The following is a 22,249-nucleotide window of genomic DNA, read 5'->3' as shown; positions in this document are numbered from 1 at the left end:
TGTGTGTGTGTGTGGGGGGGGGGGGGGGGGGGGGGGGGTTCAGGGGTTCAGTGAACATGTGAATCTGGTGACAGGATCAGAGCTGCAGTAAATTTAGACTGTACTGAGGTTATTTCAGTCACTTTTAGCCCTCACCATGCCCCTGTCGGGCTAACGGGATTAGAGAGCAGCTCTCTCTCTCTCAGGGCTGTGCAAGCACAAAGCTGACAGACAGACACACAACAAGCAAACAGCAAACAGCCACTCAAAGGACGACAACTCAAAGGATGAAACTTTAAGTAAACTGTTGTGAAATCAGGGAATTGTTTATTTAAGCAGATACAAGCATCACTGACAGCAGTGAGGAGACTGATGCTGATCTCTGTCAGGCTCCGACAGCTACTGTGAGCAAACTGAACATAAAGCCAATAAAAGCAGACAAACAAAACAAGAGGAGACGTTTACAGTGTATACGCAGCAGCGTCCACTAGGGGCAGTAGTCTCAGGATTCAAACACCACATCACAGCAGACTGGAAATACACAGTATGGTTAAATGTATTTGTTTGTTGTAGAAGGATTTAAAATTCATTTCAGTGTTGAGATAATTTGACCTCATGTCAATCGAGCCTCTGCAGCTCCAAACAAAAAGACTGAACCCGTGTTTGAGAAAAGAACAGAAAACACTCAGTACAAAAGAGAAGAAAGATCATGAAAATAAAGCTGTACACTCCCAAAAAGGAGTCATTGAGAAAACACATGGTGTTCACTGGCCCCCGGCAGCACTCTGAAACACAAGGAACACAGGGACAAGCTGTGTTACACAGAGACCTGGAATTAAGTGTGGATACTTTTATTTTGACAGAAGAATAAAGTGCAGTCACCTTCAATCTGTCAATCATCGTTTTGTTGATGGTTCCTCCAAAGGCGCGCAGCAGTTTGGGTGTCGCCGGTTTGTGTCCAAACAGCGCCAAGCCTTTCTTCTTATCCTCCTCTGCTTTAGCTGCTGCTGGACCCTTGGCCTTCATTAGTTTCCTACACACACACACACACACACACACACAGAAACAGAGAGTGAAGAATTACCCTCTGATACTCTGTAAACTGCAAACCTGCTCAGAAAAGACAGAAGATCACCTCTTAATTCTATTGGAGAGATGCAGCGAATGTGTAAACACAACCTTTAGAAAACTCCCAGCAGCCTCTGGGGCTGTGGCCCAGAAAGTGCAGTTTAACCAGAAGGGAAATGGCCTGAAAACCTGAATTTGTTTCTTAAAATTATCCTGTTGTAAAACACTGGAGCAAAATAGCAGAGAAACAAAACGCTGTCGTAGCTGAGTGACAGGTAGTAGAAATGCTGAGGAGTCATTCTTCAAAAAATAAAAATAACAATAATAAATAATAACAATATTTACTTGCTTTCTTCAGATTTATTTAATAGTACTTTTAAAACATTTTAAAATGCAGCACAAAAGCCGACCTGTGTCCGATGCTCCTCCTCTGGCTCCAGCCTCCTCACTCACCTTCCCTTCCTGGCCAGCACCTTCTGAGACTCTGGGTAGTGGACCAGGATGTCAAACAGGTCCTTCTTCTCCAGGACAAAGAGGTTAGCAAAGCCGTGTGCTTTGACGTTAGCAGTGCGCCTGTTTCCTCCATCTTTGGATGACTGTAACAGACTAAGAGAAAAACAAAATCTATCACTCAGTGTTCCTGGTCGGCACAGAGTTTGGCTTCTTCACTGACCCTCTTCTGATGAGCTGTTCATATGAAACATCTCTTTTTTTTTCTTCTTTACCTCACCTGATTTCTCCAAACACGCAGCCAGCCTTCAGCGTGACGAACACGATGCTGTTGTCAGGTCCTCCCACCACCTGCACCGCTCCACTTTTAATGATGTACATCTCTTTACCGATGTCGCCCTGCAGGGGCAGAAAGATTTACTCAAGGGAAGCAGGAAATCGATTCATAGATTTTTGAGTTGAGGAGTTGACAATATTCATGTCAAACAACTGAAATCCAGGAGGGTCACATGATCATAACATAAACTTACTGAGGAGTAAAGAAAGACTCTGGTCAGTCTCTGAATATACAGTCCATCAGCTCACCTTTCTCTCTCAATAACAGTAACAACCAGTTTCCAACCAACACATCTCTGACACCTCTCACACCACCAGCTCCAGGAACCCTCTGGACTGGACCGTCTGAACCTTTGCCACTTACACAACAGAAACATTTCAGTCATTTCTATGACTCACTTTCTTCACAACAAAGTCTCCAGGTAGGTAGATGATTGACTTGAGCCTCAGCAACATGTCCACCAGCATCTGCTGGTCACAGCCCTGAGGAGACAGAGTACACACACTCAGCTGACGTCATGTCCAGGCTGCACTCTGTGATGCCTTTTCATGTGCACACACCTTGAATAGATCGATTTTCTGAAAGGTCGTCAGGTTGATGTCCACAGCGATGGCGGTTTTCATCACCAGAGGCATCTTGTCCAGCAGCTCGGACTCATCTGGAAGCATCAAGGTCAAACAGAGAGAGTTCATTCTGGGGCCAAATAGAGCCAGGACTGAGAGGTTTCCTTATTATCTTGGACTTTGAACTGAGCTCCTTGTCCAGTATCTACTGACCCAGCATGCCCTGAGCGTCCCAGGTGTAGGTGTACCAGGTGCGGACTCTGTTCTGCACCAGAGAGGGAATGCGGTTAGTCACCATGTAGGCCACAGTGCTGTCCATGGAGCCTCGGAAGTACGTCTGTCCTGCTGTGGCTGCACCGATGACATCTCTCATCTGAGCCGGGAGAAGGGAGTGAAAAACACATGAAGAAGACCTCTGATACGGAGGAGGACTGTCAGGTAGACAGGAGGGTAAACACACAAAGAAGACCTCTGTGACAGGGGAGGACTGTCAGGTAGACAGGAGGATGACAGTGAAGACTCCACAGGGAACCAGTGACAACAACATGATGAGGTGTTAGTGTAGTGTTGTGACTAATGATTATCAGTATCATTTCTAGCAGGACAGGTTTCCTTCATCTATCACTATGTCACTATATTAATGAGAAGGAAGAGAGATGATGACACGCTGATGCTAATGTCTATCAGGAGTCCAGATGGACGGAGGTTGCTGAGGCTGTGACTGATGCTACGGGCAGGACGAGTCTCTGTGTTACCTGTCCGATCAAACTGGAGAACACAAAGACTCCCGTGAAAAAGTTAGTCATCTGAAAGGTAATCTCAAAGACGGTGTGGGGTTCGTTAAGACCCCCGATGTTGATCAGACTGCGGACAGCAAAGTAGTAACAACGCAGGTACCTGTGGAGAGGGTGGGGTTAGAGGGGCTGTCACAACTGCACTCAGTGAAGAACTGAGTGTGTGTGTGTGTGTGTGTGTGTGTGTGTGTGAGTGTGTGTGAACGTTTCAGAAGCAGGCACACCTTGAACTGAAGCATTATTTCTCCCGTTTCTTAAGTTTAGTTCCTTTATTGTCTTGCTGTCAGGAAACCACAAACTGTGCTACACTTGCTTAGGTCGCTTGTCATAAAAAATAAAACCCAACGATTAATAAAAAGTAATAAAAAAAAAAAAGAAAGAAAGAAAAGGGCCATAGTCATGAAAAGCCAGAGATCCAAAAACAATTTGACCAAATCATCATTAAACATGCAAAAGATTCAAAATATCATCAAAAATCTACCTGGCCAAGAATGATGGACATAAAGAATGCCCCAAAAACGTAGTTTGTCATCTGAAAGATCTGTCCGAACATGGAGTCTGGACATGGCAACTCAGCAATCATCAGCAGGCACTTCTCCGCATAGAAGAAGCAGCTGAGGTAACTGCAGCAGCAGCAAACATGTACAATACAAACACATACAACACAGTTCAGATTTACACCCAGACCAGCCTCACCTGAGAGCAGCACAACAGCCTCAAGCTCATCGAGATAAAAACAGCTACATCACACTTCTGTCAAAAACAGAACAATTCAATAATTACGTTTTAAAAGCCTGTTTTTATTTACAGGAATAAATTATTAATGAATATTGAGTTTTTACACTGCTGCAGCTGAAGTTACAGGTGGATGGTCCCTCTGCTCAGATCACACCTCAGATACTCAGTGAACACTTCTCATTAACATCATTAAATGGATTAATTGTGGTGAAATAATTACTGTGCAGGTCATGTTAGGAGTGCATCGTACAGCAGAGACCACAGAGAGTCCCACGTGAGCAGGAACAGAGGAGGTGTACTTACGCGCTGCCGAGGCCTGAGTACACCCATTTAGTCTGGCCGATGCCCTGGTAGTCTGAGGCCACGTAGTAGAAGCAGGCATTGAGGTGGAGCATGAAGAGGAGGTAACCGATGGTGCGGATGACTCTAACAGAGGAGTACAGAGGTGACACCGTTACTCACCACACTTCAGTGGCTGTGTAGGTAACACCATTACCTACACAGCTGTTCCTGGTCTCTCTCTCTCTCTCTTCTCTCCTCTCTCCTCCCCCCACCCCCTCTTTTTATCTTCTCCTAAACCCAACCGGTCGAGGCAGACGGCCCCCCACCCTGAGCCCGGTTCTGTTGGAGGTTTCTTCCTGTTAAAAGGGAGTTTTTCCTCCCCCCTGTTGCCAAGCACTTGCTCTTTGTGGGAACTGTTGGGTTTTTCTCTGTAACAAAGTAAGGTCTTGACCTTACCCTGTAAAGTGCCTTGAGATAATGTATATTATGATTTGGCGCTATACAAATAAAATTGAATTGAATTGAATTGAATTCACTGCCATGATGAGTGCGTGGTTTACTAGAGACTGTGTTTTACTGTCAGCATGCAGCTGATTCAACCAAACAACAGACAACACAACACTAGAATCACCTCCTGGTGGTCGTCTCCCTTCTCCACTCAGACTAGTGTCAGATCACATCCTGTTCATCCAGAGTCAGATCAAATGTGAACCATGTGTGTAAAATTGTTTTGTGAGGTCACAGTGATATTGACCTTTGACCTTTTACCACCAAGATCTAACCAGTTTGTCCTTGAGTCCAAGTAAATGTTTGTGCCAAATTTGATGGTTCTGTCCAGGTGTTACTGAAATATCGTGTCCATGAGAATGGGATGGAAAGACGGATGTATGTATGGCTCTGGCTGTCGCTGGCGTGGAGACATAAACACAGACATATTTCACCAGTACAGTGGAGGTGGAGACAAAGAAAAGAAAAGAAAACTCAACAGTAACAGAGTCATTGTTTCTCTCTGGAGAATCCACATCCATGGAACTACTTTCCACTGAGGAAATAGTCCCTATGAAAACTGTCCACAGTGTGGTGTGTGGAGAGCCCCACCTTCCCACAGTTACCCATCCTTTATGGGTTAATGGCTCTTTATAAATGACTGACTGTGTGAAGTGTGTGTCATATGTCTTACCTCCAGATGTACGCCTTGGCCATGATGCTCTCGAGTCGATCACTGAACTCAAAAAACGTATCTGCCTTGAGAATGAGAAGGAGAATGTCAACAGAAGAAGGACACACAGTGAATTCAGGATGTCCCACTGTTGTAGACGTCAGTAAACTCACCTTCAGCAGACGATTGGCTCTGAAAATGGATTTGAATCCAAACTGGAAGTAGAGCAGGTCGAATGGTATGAGGGAAATCATGTCTGTCTGGTGAGGAGAGACGGAGACAGGTCACTAACATGAGCTCACACTCTGTGTCAAAGGTCAAAGAATCCAGGTTACGATACCTTGAATCTCTCTGTGTCTCTGTAGTTCTTCTTTGTCATCACTCTGTCTTTCTGAAAGAAAAAAGACATTTCAGGAAGAAGGTACATCTTGACCCCACCGGGTCATTGGGTCTGACAAAGATGGAGGCATTACCTGCAGGATGCAGGTCAAAACTCAGCATATGATCAATTATCAATCTAAGATGTTTCTAAATCAGGGGCCATGAAGGGGCCACAATTTACACAGAGGGGCCAAATATATGTCCAACATCCTCGCGCAATTCCTTATTCAGTAAGGTGTAGATATATTTCACCAGTCATTCCTTGTTTGCCGTTGGCTCTGTAGCTTTGCAAAGACACACATCATTGAATATATAATACATATGTATCCCTAATATACAGTGTAACACTGTGTGCTTCAAAAAAACTTCAAGAGTAAAAACTCTTTACAACATCTATGTTTGACTTATGGGATTGACATTGAATATCTAACAGTTTCTCCCAGAAACCCTCTTTTATCTGACCATTCTCTGTTAACATTTGAGTTTTCAGTCATGGACTACACAGCATCTGGGGAAAAAATCCATTACAGCAGGTGTCTCTCTGACAATACCATTAGCAAATTTAAAGAAAGAATCCCATCAGTACTTAGCCCACTGCCATGTATCAATACAGTAGGGAACAGCTCTCTTAACTTCACATCCACACAGGTTGGTGATCTTGTTGACAGTACTGTAGCCTCACTGCGTGCAACTCTAGACACTGTGGCCCCTCTGAGGAAGAAGGTAGTGAGTCAGAGAAGACTAGCTCCATGGTACAACTCAGAAACACGAGCTTGAAAGCAAAATTCAAGGAAACTAGAAAGAAGGTGGCGTTCTACTAACCTGGAAGAATCTCTAAAGGCTTGGAAAGACAGCCTATTGGCGTATAAAAAAAGCCTCCGTAAAGCCAGAACATCCTATTATTCATCATTGATAGAAGAAAACAAGAACAATCCCAGGTTTCTGTTCAGCACTGTAGCCAGGCTGACAGACAGCTACAGCTCTGTTGATCCATCTATACCTCTAGCCCTCAGCTGTAATGACTTTATGAGCTTCTTTACAGATAAAATTGTCTCTGTTAGAGAAAAAAATCACCATCTCCTCCCCACAGCTGACTCAGATGTACTGTCCAGTTCAGCAGCCTCAGAGCCCACTGTAACTGGCTTATATTTTGACTGTTTCTCTCCTGTACATCTCTCTGAGCTCGTTTCAACAGGTTCGTCATCTAAACCATCGACTTGTCTTCTTGACCCCGTTCCAACAAGGTTGTTCAAAGAAGTTTTTCCTTTAATCGACACCTCTATATTAAGTCTGATTAACTTATCTTTATCAACTGGTTATGTACCGCAGGCTTTTAAAGTTGCAGTAATTAAACCTCTACTTAAAAAGCCTACTCTTGATCCAGATGTTTTAGCCAATTATAGACCTATATCCAACCCCCCCTTTATTTCCAAAATCCTTGAGAAGGTTGTTGCAAACCAGTTATGTGATTATCTGCACAGGAATGGTTTGTTTGAAGATTTTTAGTCAGGTTTTAGAGTCCATCATAGCACAGAAACAGCTCTGGTTAAGGTTACCAATGATCTCCTCATAGCTTCAGACAATGGACTTGTCTCTATACTTGTCCTACTAGATCTTAGTGCTGCATTTGACACCATCGATCATAAGATTTTATTACAGAGACTAGAACATATGGTCGGCATCAAAGGAACCGCACTAAGCTGGTTTAAGTCATATCTGTCAGATAGACTCCAGTTTGTTCATGTTAATAATGACTCCTCTATCATCACAGAAGTTAGTCATGGAGTTCCACAAGGTTCTGTGCTAGAACCAATACTCTTCAGTCTATATATGCTCCCTCTGGGAAACATTATTAGGAGGCACCAGATGAATTTCCATTGTTACGCAGATGACACCCAGCTGTACTTATCCATGAAGCCAGGTGAGACTAACCAGGTAGCCAAGCTTCAGGTGTGTCTTAAGGACATAAAAATCTGGATGACCAGTAATTTCTTACTCTTAAATTCAGACAAAACTCAAGTTATTGTAATTGGCCCAGAACACCTCAGAGATACACTATGTGATAATATACTGACTTTGGATGACATCACCTTGGCCTCCAGTGCTACAGTCAGAAACCTTGGTGTCATGTTTGTCCAGGACTTGTCCTTTACTTCACATATAAAGCAAGTCTCTCGGACAGCCTTCTTCCACCTGCGCAATATTGCTAAAATCAGACCCATTCTATGTCTAAAGGATGCTGAAAAGCTAGTTCATGTATTTATTACCTCAAGACTGGACTACTGTAACTCTTTATTGTCAGGATGTCCCAAAAATTCAGTAAAAAGCCTCCAATTGATCCAAAACGCAGCAGCACGAGTACTGACAGGAACTAGGAAACGAGATCACATCTCTCCTGTGTTAGCTTCTCTGCATTGGCTCCCTGTAAAATCCAGGATAGAATTTAAAATCCTCCTCCTCACCTACAAAGCCATTAATGGTCAGGCACCATCGTACCTTGGAGAGCTTATAGTTCCCTATTTTCCCAATAGGACACTTCGCTCTCTAAATGCAGGTCAACTTGTGGTTCCCAGAGTTTGTAAGAGTAGAATGGGGGGCAGAGCCTTCAGCTATCAGGCTCCTCTCCTGTGGAACCAGCTCCCAGTGTGGGTTCGGGAGGCAGACACCCTCTCTACCTTTAAAATCAGGCTTAAAACTGTCCTGTTTAGTAAAGCTTATAGTTAGGGCTGGCTCGGGTATGTCCTGACCCATCCCTTAGTTATGCTGCTATAGAGCTAGACTGCTGGGGGATTCCCATGATTCACTGGGCGCTCTCTCTCTATTTCTGTCTCTCTCCCTCTCTTGATGACATGCCATTAACTTTGTATTTTTTTTCTCTCCCGTAGTTTGTGCTTCTCCTCTCTCTCCCTCTCTCTGTCCTCATTCTGCAGGTCTCTCTGCCTCGGGAGCAGCAGGATCCAGATCCACCACTACTCATCATTACTATTAACCACTGTTACCTGTCATTATTATTGATAACACCATTACCTATACAGCTGTTCCTGGTCTCTCTCTCTCTCTCTTCTCTCCCCTCTCCTCCCCCTCCCCCTCTTTCTATCTTCTCCTAAACCCAACCGGTCGAGGCAGACCCCCCCACCCTGAGCCCGGTTCTGTTGGAGGTTTCTTCCTGTTAAAAGGGAGTTTTTCCTCCCCCCTGTCGCCAAGCGCTTGCTCGTTGTGGGAACTGTTGGGTTTTTTTCTGTAACAAAGTAAGGTCTTGACCTGACCCTGTAAAGTGCCTTGAGATAATGTATATTATGATTTGGCGCTATACAAATAAAATTGAATTGAATTGAATTTAGCTTTAACTGGTCACTGCTTGTCTTCCCTGCAGTAACTGCCACTGCATACCACGTCTTCAAATATCTGATAAATAAAATAGTCATATCACGACCGACAGTAAATAATTCTTCATCAATGAGAAATTGAAATGAAGAAAGGATGAGAACAAGCGTACCATCAGGTCCTGGGAGCAGGATCAGTCTTCATTATTGGAGGGAATCACATTTTTCTCATGAATATGATTCTCATCGATCAGTTGTAAACATGGGAATCTTTCCCATTATTTCCCACATGACCTAAACATCACTGTGGTGCAAGATCCAGAGTTAGTGACGTTTACTCATCTGTAAAGAATCAGTTCATACACTGATTTATTATTGAAAGTCGGTCACTATTAACCGCCATGTATTTATTGTCTGTTTATACTGTTTCTCTGTCCTAGGAGAGATGATGCTGCATATTCAGTGCACACACAACACACACACACACAGCGAGAGAGAGAGAGAGAGAGGCCATACACCTCGTCACGTGCCTCAGGGAGCAGTGCCACACTTACTATGATGTCTCCTCCTTTGACAAACTGTTTCCGGGCCTGGAAGAAGATGCAGTCTGTCAGGTAGATCAGGTCCGCCAGCATGTCCAGTGCGAACCAGTACGGGATGGTGGTCTCGGTGTGGTACGGGAAACACAGCCGTGCTGTCATGAACCAGGTGTTGTAGTTGAAGGCCAGGGTCACCAGGCTCAGCCAGGCGATGTATCTGCGGTCTGTGAAGGGGTCGATGGTCGTCCCCAGCACAGAGTCCATCCTGTCCTCGATTGGCTTCAGCACAACGTCCACAGAGACCCAGACCGCCTCAGTCAACCTGGTCTTCAAGTCCACCTTCTCCTCCTTTTTCTCATCTTTAATCTCTGCTTTCTTTTTTTCCTCCTCCTCTTTCTTCTTCTGCTCGTCCTCCTTCTTCTTCTTCTCCTGCTCCTCTTTCTTCTTCTTCTCAGCCTCCTCCTTCCTGATCTGCTCCTCCTCTGCTTGTCTCTTCCTCTCCTCCAGGACCTTTGTATAGTCGTCTTTGCACAGCAGAGGCGCTGAAAGGACAAGATCAAGAATATTCAAGTTCAAGTCACATCATCACTGAGGCTGAGAGTGAGTCCGTCCAGACAGTAGCACTGTGTCTGTACTCACTGACGGGGGGAGTGATCTCGGGGGAGGAGGCGTATTGATCCACCACCTTCTCCTTGTAGAGCTCCTGTCTCTCTCTCATCCGCCTGATGATGGCCCTGAGCTGCTCATCTGAGTACCTGTTGATGAAGATGGGTGGGGGCGAAGGAGGGGCCCCCTCCTGTCTGAGAATGGAAAACACCATCAGAGGAATGAGTCGTTCACAAATATATGAAAGTTCACCAGAACTTTTACACGTGCTGAAGAAAGATTCCTCTGGTGAATAAGATGACATGTCTGTGATCTCTGTCCCTGCTATCTGAAATAACTCAACAAGGACTTTCCCAGTATATAACCCCCCCCCCCCGAATATTATTATTATTATTATTATTATTATTATTATTATTATTATTATTATTATTATTATTATTATTATTATTATTATTATTAAGAATAAAATTCCAAATGCAATAATCAAAAGTAAAAGGAGGTCTGGTGATGCCAAATCTAAGAGACTACAATTATACTATTATACAGCTCAATTAAGACCTTTGTTGTGTCTTTGTTATTCACAGTTCATGATAATCAAAAGTATAAAAATCTGTCGGACCACTAATTCCAGCCTTGATAGAAGACAGGAACCTGATGGACGACCTTTCAGACAAAAACAACTCTTGGAGAAAAGTCGCTCTGGACACAGTGAAAACACTGTGATGTGTGGATACGACACAGACCTGATCCCCAACAAGACAGGCGCCAGAGCTGAAATATGAATGAGTAAAGGACTCACAGAGTATTGTTGCTTTACATATGATGGAATATGAAACAGTTTTGAAAATTTAAAAGTAGATTATAGATTGTAAACCAAGAGTTTTTAAAAAAAAAATATATATATATATCTACAAGTGAGACATAAAGAGAAGAGAGGAAAGAAGTTATGACAGAGGGCATTGGAAAAGTAGAGGATGGTATAATATCATAAAAAAGATTATAAAAAGAGCTGTTTAAGGAAAAACACCCAACATGGGGATAGACATCCCCCACACTCACCCCTCCAACCACATTAGACAAAGGCTCCCCCTCCTCCCACTAATCCCAGTTCATCCCTCCAGTGTCTGGTGTCATTGATGAGTACTTGAAACCACTTGTATAACTGGCCAATCCTAAATGACCTGAAGAACATCTGCCTGACTGTTATTTTCAATGACTGAAAAGAACATTTAAATACACAATAAACACTTAGAAATGTTTTAGAGTCCATCATAGCACAGAAACAGCTCTGGTTAAGGTTACCAATGATCTCCTCATAGCCTCAGACAATGGACTTGTCTCTATACTTGTCCTACTAGATCTTAGTGCTGCATTTGACACCATCGATCATAAGATTCTGTTACAGAGACTAGAACATATGGTCGGCATTAAAGGAACCGCACTAAGCTGGTTTAAGTCATATCTGTCAGACAGACTCCAGTTTGTTCATGTTAATAATGACTCTTCTATCAACACTAAAGTCAGTCATGGAGTTCCACAAGGTTCTGTGCGAGGACCAATACTCTTCAGTCTATATATGCTTCCTCTAGGAAACATTATTAGGAGGCACCAGATGAATTTCCATTGTTACGCAGATGACACCCAGCTGTACTTATCCATGAAGCCAGGTGAGACTAACCAGGTAGCCAAGCTTCAGGTGTGTCTTAAGGACATAAAAACCTGGATGACCAGTAATTTCTTACTCTTAAATTCAGGCAAAACTGAAGTTATTGTAATTGGCCCAGAACACCTCAGAGATACACTATGTGATAATATACTGACTCTGGATGACATCACCTTGGCCTCCAGTGCTACAGTCAGAAACCTTGGTGTCATGTTTGTCCAGGACTTGTCCTTTACTTCACATATAAAGCAAGTCTCTAGGACAGCCTTCTTCCACCTGCGCAATATTGCTAAAATCAGGCCCATTCTGTGTCTAAAGGATGCTGAAAAACTAGTTCATGCATTTGTTACCTCAAGACTGGACTACTGTAACTCTTTATTGTCAGGATGTCCCAAAAATTCAGTAAAAAGCCTCCAATTGATCCAAAACGCAGCAGCACGAGTACTGACAGGAACTAGGAAACGAGATCACATCTCTCCTGTGTTAGCCTCTCTGCATTGGCTCCCTGTAAAATCCAGGATAGAATTTAAAATCCTCCTCCTCACCTACAAAGCCATTAATGGTCAGGCACCATCGTACCTTGGAGAGCTTATAGTTCCCTATTTTCCCAGTAGGACACTTCGCTCTCTAAATGCAGGTCAACTTGTGGTTCCCAGAGTTTGTAAGAGTAGAATGGGGGGCAGAGCCTTCAGCTATCAGGCTCCTCTCCTGTGGAACCAGCTCCCAGTGTGGGTTCGGGAGGCAGACACCCTCTCTACCTTTAAGATCAGGCTTAAAACTGTCTTGTTTAGTAAAGCTTATAGTTAGGGCTGGCTCGAGTATGTCCTGACCCATCCCTTAGTTATGCTGCTATAGAGCTAGACTGCTGGGGGATTCCCATGATTCACTGGGCACTCTCTCTCTATTTCTGTCTCTCTCCCTCTCTCTCTCTCTCAATGACTTCATGCCATTAACTTTGTATTTTTTCTCTCCCATAGTTTGTGCTTCTCCTCTCTCTCCCTCTCTCTGTCCTCATTCTGCAGGTATCTCTGCCTCGGGAGCAGCAGGATCCAGATCCACCACTACTCATCTTTACTATTAACCACTGTTACCTGTCATTATTATTGATAACACCATTACCTATACAGCTGTTCCTGGTCTCTCTCTCTCTCTTCTCTCCCCTCTCCTCCCCCCACCCCCTCTTTTTATCTTCTCCTAAACCCAACCGGTCGAGGCAGACGGCCGCCCACCCTGAGCCCGGTTCTGTTGGAGGTTTCTTCCTGTTAAAGGGAGTTTTTCCTCCCCCCTGTCGCCAAGCGCTTGCTCTTTGTGGGAACTGTTGGGTTTATCTCTGAATTGAATTGAATTTCCATCTCTAAAAAAGTTGAACAAACACTTATTGGGCTACGATCATGTGTGAAGTCTGGACCAATCAAAAATGAGAAATACAGACAGACCAACAACAATGATGACGCAGTATAGAAAATGATTTTTCTCTCTTTAATTCCCTGCAGCCTGTCAGTTGTTATTGTGTTCTTTAATAATAAAGTCTGAACCATGGCAAAGATTTGACAGTAATGGTTTTATTAACCTATTAAGAAACTGATCTAACTGCTGGTGTAAACTGATGGATGTCATGTTCTCTGCCATGGGTAACATGTTTAGTGACTCAGTTTAAGTTTGAGTCACTCAGTTACTGTGTGTGTCTGTGAAGACTGTGGTCTAAATCACCGAATTAGACCACAGTCTTCACCACAGTCTTCACAGACACACACCGATTTAGACCACCGATTTAGACCACAGATCCAGTCAGAGTCTCATGTCATAACTGGAAATGTTTTTCTACTGAGACTAGAAGGATGTAGAAAACTGTAGTGAGACGTTTTTGTTGAGAAGCTTCCCGCTCTCTTGCTCTCCCTCACCCTGCACACCATCTATCTCCCGCTCTCACTGCAATCATCAAACTATAATCCAAACACGATGGCATTTCCTGAATGTCACTGTTCTACATGAATGAATGTATTGGTCTCCAATCCACAGCAATAAATAAAAAAATAAATAAAGAACAGGCCCACTATGTTTCATTTTGTATAAGTTGAGTAATATACCAGCGTGTGCCGCTTGTAATAAATACAAAGTGACTGTCATGGGTAAATAATGATCTATCTCACCACTGGAAATATGAAACAGATTTTAAATGTGTCATAATCAACCTATAGTCGCCCTCCAGCAGCATATCAGTCATTTCTGTTTTAAAGTAACTAATAAACTACAGTTGGAAACTTCAGATGAAAAACAGTAGAAACCTTTGTGATTACAAGGCTCAGCCCAAACTGAAACCCTGGAGCTGTGCCTGCTCCACATTTGCTGTTGATCACATGATTTAGAGGCATTTAGGATGTGAGAGGACATGTGAAAAGGAGAAGCTCAGCTGACACACACACACACACACACACACACACACACACACACACACACACACACACACACACACACACACACAGTCACTGTCAGAGGAAGGAATGTGTGTTCATGTGTCGCCTCCTAGTGGACAAACATCAGTAAGACATCTGGCTGCTGAGGAGGAGCCAGGAGAGACCCGATGATTTCATTTGACATTAATCACCACAGAAGGTCTCTGTCACGTGACTGAATCAGGTGTTGAATCCATTAAAAATATTCTTAGAATAGCTGACACAATAAGAAAAGGTGACACCTGCTGTTCACTGACACAGGATGTGGTCTCTACAGGTGTGCTACAGTGTGTTACAGGTGCAGCTGAGTGCAATACAGTTTTTTTCTTGTGAAGTCAAGTTTTAATTAAAAGAGAGTGAGGGAGCATTTTTCCCCTTTGCTCTCAGCTGAAGATGAGCTCTTCACTCGCTCTGGTGGCAGTGAGACGCTCAGAGCTCAGCCCACGGTCACAAAGTGTTTTTCTCTTCTGAAGGTTCCTGACTGAGAGAGATGACATGAGGTGTCTGAGCAGCTGCCCTGAGGAGAGCTGGCCCAGTTCAATACATGATGAGGAAAGGAACTTCAGTGCTTCCTATCTCATCTCCTTTAGCATAGGATACACTGAACTTTCCTTTACCAAAAGAAGACCATGCCATCCCATAAATCCTTGTTGCAGCAACATTAAAAACATAAATGTAGAAACAACAGAGCAGCTGTTTTATGTTTGTGACAGGATCCAAAACTAATGGAAATCCTTGCATGATTGACTAAGCTCATACAATACAGATTTCTTCTCTTTCAACCCAGTGAGGAGTCGTTGATAACATCCTCATAATAAAATACCACATACATAAATGTTGTTTCATCAAACCTAAAATGATAGGAAACTCTCTATATGTCTGAATATCATTTACTCTGCCGCCTTCTCAGGTTCTTATTTTTATTGAAGTATTATTTTAATGTCTCAATTTTCTCTCCTTTCATGTTTAATCTAATTTCAACATATCACTAGTGTTTGTTTCTGTGGTTTGTAAAGGAGTATTTATTGCCCTTGTGTTATAAATAAAGTTGCTAAAAAAACCTAGTGTAAGTACAGTTGGATTCTTTCAGCACTGCAGTGTCTTTTCATACAACACAGACACAGGCCGACACACTGACACCTTGATGGATGCTGCTGCAGGTAATTGTTTGCTAATAGTGTCTTTGGACCAGAGTGCTGCTCGTAACATGACACATTACTATGATATCTTCATCATCAAACACAGCACCGTGCTGATCTGAGGAAACTGATCCTTCTGTAAGAAGCCAATAATCAGGCCTTTAAACTCCTGACACTCTCATGCTGACCCATACAGCTGTTCCTGGTCTCTCTCTCTCTCTCTCTCTCTTTTCTCCTCTCTCCTCCCCCCACCCCCCCTTTTTTCTCCTCCTAAACCCAACCGCTCGAGGCAGACGGCCGCCCACCCTGAGCCCGGTTCTGTTGGAGGTTTCTTCCTGTTAAAGGGAGTTTTTCCTCCCCCCTGACGCCAAGCGCTTGCTCTTCGTGGGAACTGTTGGGTTTTTTTCTGTAACAAAGTAAGGTCTTGACCTGACCCTGTAAAGTGCCTTGAGATAATGTATATTATGATTTGGCGCTATACAAATAAAATTGAATTGAATTGAATTGAATTACAACATGTCTCCTCATTTGGAGAAGTGACATGTGTTTACAGGTGTGAGGATCAGCTGAATGTGTCGTCACCCTCTGTAGTTTTCATGGCCAGAGACAGCCCTGAGCTTCTTAAAGCTAAAAAGCTGAAAAGCTTTTAATCCACTTTCCAATCGTCCCCCTGTTTATATGGATGTAGCACCAGGGGATAGAGATCTCACATGCTGCGCTCATCTCAGAGGCCTCTCTCTGTCGCTGCCATCTTGTCAGGGAATCTGATTAATTAGCGTCCATCGCCTGATTAATTTGATACTGGTCTGCAGTGTCAGTGTCTTGGCAGGAGTGTGTTTTGCTAAGCTAAAGTGGAGTTTGGAGGCGGGGCAGACACTCAAGGGATAGTGCACCTCATCTACTCTCTTTAATTTAATTTAAGCCTGTGCTGTATATTTAATGCATCCACCCTGAATTAAATGTCTGAGAACAAATCAGGCAGAAAAACATCTGGAAACTGCAGAAACTAAAACGGGTGCAGGACTCACCCCTCAGGTCCAACTTGGTCAGGGTTAGCTGGAGCTGCTGTAGGGCCTGGTGCTGGAACTGGGGCAGGGGCTGGTGCTGGAGCTGGAGCTGGAGCTGGAGCTGGGGCTGGAGCAGACTCTGAGAAAGGGGAATAATCAGACTCATTTTATTTCTTCCAGACTCGATTTTGTTAGCGCATTTTATTCTGGTCTCAGCAAGGGAAACATCCAAATGCTACAAAAACACTGCTGCCACCAGTGGGTTTTTGACATGAATTCTTCTGCTTGTTTTTAAAGTCTTGCATCTTATCATTTTAACGTTTCAAGTAATTTCACCTTTGAAGCTTTTGATTTCATTTACCGTTGTCTTCCTGTTTTACTGTAAAACACTGTGTATCTCTGTTGGAAAGTTCCATACAGGTAACATTATCCTCCTCATGATGATGACTACATGATGTTCAAGTAGCTTGAAAAACAATGGGCTTTCAATGATCCTGTGTCCAGTCACTGACTTTCTGAATATCAACACTGCTGGTGCAAAACCTCATTTCAACACAGAGCTCTTTACTACATGAAGCAATGAGACAAAAGCCAGTTGCAGTGTTTTTGCATCAGAACTGCTCTGGTTAAACACATAAGTGAGATGTAGCGCAGCATTTTAATAAGCTAACAACATATTTTCTTGAAGGCCTCAGAGGGAGGAGTCTTCCCAGTGTCTAACCACAGACTGTGGTCCGGGGCAGGGGACAGAGAGTGGAGGAGAGCCCATCTGACACAGCAAAACAAAAGGCGACGCCCAGTAACTCAGCCTCTCTATGAACCATTCCAGCCTGTCAGATGAATGATGACTTACCCTGCGCTTTGTCCTCTGTCTTGGCCTCATTCTTCTTATCATCTGTTTTCTCCTCCTACACCACAAATCAACATTCTCGACAAAGTCACATGTTCAGCTTCATTACTCAAACCATGGTCATTTAATTCACTGTGTTTCTAAAGAATAGTGAATTTAGTCTTTGATAAATTGCTCCTTTGCCGACAGACACTTTTAAAAACAAGCTGCGTTTGAGATGAAATGAAATTAACAGTGCCCGCTGGGTAATGAATGATTTCAACGAGGTCTGTGTAATCAAACAATTTAATTTGATTCTTTGTTGGCAAGAGCAAGCAGCAGCTGAATGGATGGAGGAACAGATAAGAAGCCACTGCTGTTAACTTGCTATATTACAGCGTTTCATTTTGCTGCGGCCATGATTTCAGTCTTGGCTGCTGCTACTGTTACTGACACAAAGTGAACAGAATGAAAGACAATCAAAGTTAGTAAAACACAGAGGAATACAGGATGGCTCCAGATGCTAAGGAAAGTATCCAAAAACATATACATTTCATATACATTTATATAAAACACCAACACAGCACAGGTCTCACCTTAGCTGGGGCTGGAGGCAGGTCAGGGGCCACTCCGGTGGTCCCTGGAGCCGGTGGCACCTGCGGGCCACCGAGAAGGCCCTTCAACTTACCAAACATGTCTAGACACCCAAAGGTGCATCTGCTGTTCTTTGCTAGTGGCTGCCTGTGTGAGGGGGACGTAAGATCCTCTGTGCCTTGGCCACACCCTCCCTTTTCTGCTGTTCTACCTCTTCTTCTCCTGCTCTTTAACAGCTACATAACCATGCTGATGGTATTACTGCTTTTAGCACCACTAATACTCTTGCACAGAGAATAGCCCCTACCCTCACCAATGACATCTAAGCCCATCACCATCATGTAAGATCCCATTAGGCTTATGGGTGATCACTGAAGCAGAATACATGTGTGTGCATGTGTGAGGAGGACATACAGACTGCTCTCACTGCACTCCCTGAAGTGACAACTGCTTCAACACTGAACACACACAGCAGCACATGTGCTATCTTATTATAAGCTTCAGGAAATTCATCCACACACAACACGTCTGTCTGGTTAAATTGACAGAATTGGCCTGTGGAGGAAAAGTTTGAGATCTTAAACAAGTGGCAGTGTCACAGCACAGTGTGATGAGGCTCAAGTCATCACTCTCTTAACAACAACAATTTTCACTGCACATTTGTGAGGTTATTCACCTCGTGCTGACATCTAGTGGCCATTAGAGGAACTGCATCCGACAGGAGTTCAGCACTGATGTGAGCACTAAAAATTTTTTCGAATCCATTGAATCCCACCTCTCCTTGGTTGTAGAAGCTGCTCTTGTTAGTACCTTTAGATGCCCCTCCCCCACAAGTAAAATATGATTGGTGAGTTTTCATCAAGCATCACCCTCCCATCCATGCTTGACACAAACCATCTCCACACACGCAACACCTCTTTGACCATTTTTGGATTAGCTGGGATTTAGGGGCGGAGTCAGGCACTGCCAAGATGGCGAAGGTGGAGCAGCTCACTCTGAGCTTTAGAAACCTGTGGTGATGTCACAGAAGCTAAGCCCATCTTTACTTACAGTCTGTGGTTTTGATGTCACTCTGAAATGTGCAAAGCCACCAGTCGACACCATGAATTCATACAAACCAGGACCAGAGTGTTCGTACACATTTCCACACAAAGAGAAAGCCCAACAATAGAGACACAACTTAAACATCTTTCACAATCAAATCCTAAAACCTTCATCGTCCACAACAGAATTAAAAAATCACTGAAAACACATAATGTACTTAGTACTACAGAGAGCAGACTTAACACTCTTTGAAGACTCCATCTCCTCCATCCAAAAATCCTTCTCGAGGCTTTTAAGACTAAGTTGAACACATGAAATTTAAACAGCTGTTCCAGTTTTTTGTTTTTTTTAATCATCTGTTCAAAAGAAGAGAGGAAAATTAACTCTCATAAATCATCATAATTTGTACAGTACAAAAGAAAATTAGACCCACTTTCCACTTCACCCAAATCCCACAGCTCACACAGTCTGTCTTCCTCCTGAATATTCCTGAGTCAGCTGACGTTGGTGAGCAGAGGAGGAGCAGCAGCTCTCAGCTGTGACGCTGAACATCTTTGGCTTCGATATAAACCAAATGTAACACTGGTTCAGGGCCAAACTGTAGTTTGATATGAACATTTGTTCTGGTTTTCAAACCCAGTTCACTTTTAATAAAATTATCATTACAACATAATCATTCCTAGACAGACACACAGCAGATCCCCCTCAACGCCTTCTGATTTTTCTGTCCTCTGCCATTTTCATTGGATGATTCCACAGTCACATCATTTCACACTGTTGTTGTACTGATACTGGTACCCAGCACACGTCTCCCTGAAGTGCCCCAGTACTTTCACAGTATTGATATAGAACCTAGACTGGCTTTATAATCAGAAAGACACATGGACATCTACACATGGACTTGAACACCCTACTAAATCAACAGGTAGGGTGAAGCTATAAGTGTGGCTATTTCAGCTCTCTTCATTGTCATTTTCCTTATCTTTACATATTTTCCTGTTTTCATTTAGCTCTTATCTCGGTGAGATACTAATTTGCTCGCTTGTCGTTAGGAATATAATTACACCACCATCGCCCACACCCTCGGCCCATATCCTGCTGTTCCATTCCTGTTGTCACGCTGAGGAACAACCAAGGAAATGCCGAAGAGATGCAGACAGGGCTCGAATCAGTCATGGGTTTCTATTAATGTATCTCTGAGCGTTCTCAAGGATCATTGACTTGCCTGGGGCAGAGGAGAGGGGAGTGTTGTTCTTAGATCTTCTACATTAGTCTCACTAAACTGACTGAAACTGCAGTGTAATGTGGAATTAAACCCCGACCTTTCACCTCCTCACACACACGCTCACCCACATGGCCCCGACCCCAGTGTATAGGCACCAGCTGACTCTCACCTGTCAGTCACCAGCTGAGTGACGGTAGACTTTGACGGTGTAACAGGGAGGTAAGAAATAGCTCCGAGTGGAGGAGGCTGAACACAGGCTGACATATGACTCAGCACTCTAATTGGTGTAATACAGAGCTGCTCTCAACCAGGGGCCTGGAAATCATAACGAGGTCTAACCGCGGGAGACCAATTCACAGCGATCACAGTGACAAATGCCACTATGATTACTCCTTTAACAATGGCATAAAATCAAGCACTGCTGAGTTACTTTGTGAGGGGTCTCTTCAGTGAGAGAGGAAGGAGGACAGAGACAGCAATGACTGTTCCTGGAAAAAGACACTGAAAAAAGAGCACTTATCCTCATCGCCCTTTTTCCTATCTAAAAAACTCAGAGAGGAGACTGTAAAAAACACAGACATTATTAGTTACTGGTCCGACATCCCCCTCTCATCTAATTCCAGCTCTTATGACAGTGGGGTTGTTTGCCTCTGAGCAACCCACATATTATGAGGAATATATTTTTGTAGCATTAAAATCCTAATAAATAACAACTAAAGGTGTTTTTTTCCTAAACTTTAAAGGTCCATATCTAACTTTGTTTGAAGTGTTGATCTCCATAAGAAGATATATTTGTGGTTTTAAGAACCAAAAACCATCTCAGTGTAGTTTTACATCCCCTCTCTCAGGCTTCTCTGTGGAGCTCTAGTAACAATGGGTCAGTCAGAAGAGGATTTGATCCTCTCTTCTGATTGGCTGATTCTTTTCTGAGTGATCCAATAAAAATATAGCAGATTTCAGGTAAATACTCAGTGAAACCAAATCCTGCAAGGTTGCAATGACTGCTTTGTTGTGACATTACAAAGTTCCAGAAGTCCTGACGGCTGGTTTTAAGGCTCAGTTTCTGAATACAGGCTGTTTACATTTCTCTGTGGACTGAGGCTTTGATACTTTCACCGTATTAATATAGAACCTAGACCTGCTTTATAATCAGAAACACATGGACATCTACCTTTAGACTGTATGGAGCTTTAACTCCCCTCCTATTGGTTTTTTTTTTTGTCCTGTCCCAATATCATTGGCAAGCAGTATGAGTGGTCTGGATGCCTTGTGTTGTTGGGGCAGATTGACTCTGCGAAGGAGGAGTGTGGGATACTCCTCCTATCGCATATTTTAACTTTATTAAGACAACCGGAGCGCATCAGGAATGAGAGTGGACAGGAAGAGGAAAACAGAGGGAATATGGGGAAAAGGAAAATGGGAGTGGGGAGACGGGGAAAAACAACAACAACAACACAACAACAGAAAAACAACCACAGTAACAATAACAATAGCTAATAATATCCACATTTATGGTCACTCTATAGTCCTTAACCATTAGATGCTCCTTATGTGTATATGTGTATATGTGTATGTGTGTATGTGTGTGTGAATCTGTCTGTGTGTGTGTATGAGGGAAGGGGTAGGGAGAGGCAGGGCCCCATCCCACACCCCCAGACCCCCCCACAACCCCCACAGTGCCCGGGGGCACAATTGCCCCAGGGCGCCACAGTAGGCACGGGCCCACCCCACTAGGAGGCCAGGCCCGGGCAGGCATGCCCCCCCCCCCCCCCCCCCCCCCCCGGGACCAGCATGGGGCCCCAGCCCCAGGGACCCAGGCCCCAAGACCCACCCACGCCAGTGCAGCATCACAGACAGAGCCCAAGGCCCCACCCCCCCAACAGGCAAGACACGCAGCCACCCAGAGACAGCGCCCACAGGCCTCCAGCCTTGAAGGACACTGGTTGCCCACTGGTTGCCCGCCACCCGCCACCCCCAAGAACACAACGTAATAAGACTAATTATTGGAGTCCAGGTGTATTCGAATTCTGTAAATTGATTTTCTTTACAGGCAGACATCCTCTCCATGGAAACATG

At 43.8% G+C, this 22,249-nt stretch overlaps 1 protein-coding gene across 2 annotated transcripts; it reads right to left on the bottom strand.

Moving 5' to 3' along the window:
* Positions 1–286: 286 nt before the first annotated feature.
* LOC139625656 (cyclic nucleotide-gated channel beta-3-like) lies at positions 287–18,119 on the bottom strand. 2 transcript variants are annotated; one of them, XM_071485819.1, is made up of 17 exons: positions 17,907–18,119; positions 17,335–17,389; positions 16,503–16,620; positions 10,253–10,413; positions 9,629–10,155; positions 5,711–5,761; positions 5,544–5,630; positions 5,392–5,456; positions 4,233–4,355; positions 3,673–3,814; positions 2,611–2,770; positions 2,395–2,492; positions 2,233–2,316; positions 1,778–1,896; positions 1,501–1,653; positions 862–1,012; positions 287–764 (listed from the first exon to the last, which is right to left on the bottom strand). In XM_071485819.1, exons 1-17 carry the CDS (start codon positions 18,003–18,005, stop codon positions 744–746), a joined length of 2,214 nt encoding a protein of 737 aa, XP_071341920.1. In that variant the 5' UTR covers positions 18,006–18,119; the 3' UTR covers positions 287–743. The 2 variants fall into 2 exon arrangements, with proteins under 2 accessions (XP_071341920.1, XP_071341919.1); XM_071485818.1 differs by lacking the exon at positions 3,673–3,814 and adding an exon at positions 3,153–3,294 and having other exon boundaries at positions 17,907–18,117.
* Positions 18,120–22,249: the final 4,130 nt, after the last annotated feature.

This window comes from Trachinotus anak, unplaced genomic scaffold (assembly GCF_046630095.1).
Source record: "Trachinotus anak isolate AG129_WGS33_773 ecotype Australia unplaced genomic scaffold, CSIRO_AGI_Tana_v1 ptg000009l, whole genome shotgun sequence".
Taxonomy (NCBI): domain Eukaryota; kingdom Metazoa; phylum Chordata; class Actinopteri; order Carangiformes; family Carangidae; genus Trachinotus; species Trachinotus anak.
The sequence above is the reverse complement of the archived record's forward strand: the minus strand, read 5'-3'. Positions and strand labels throughout refer to the sequence as shown.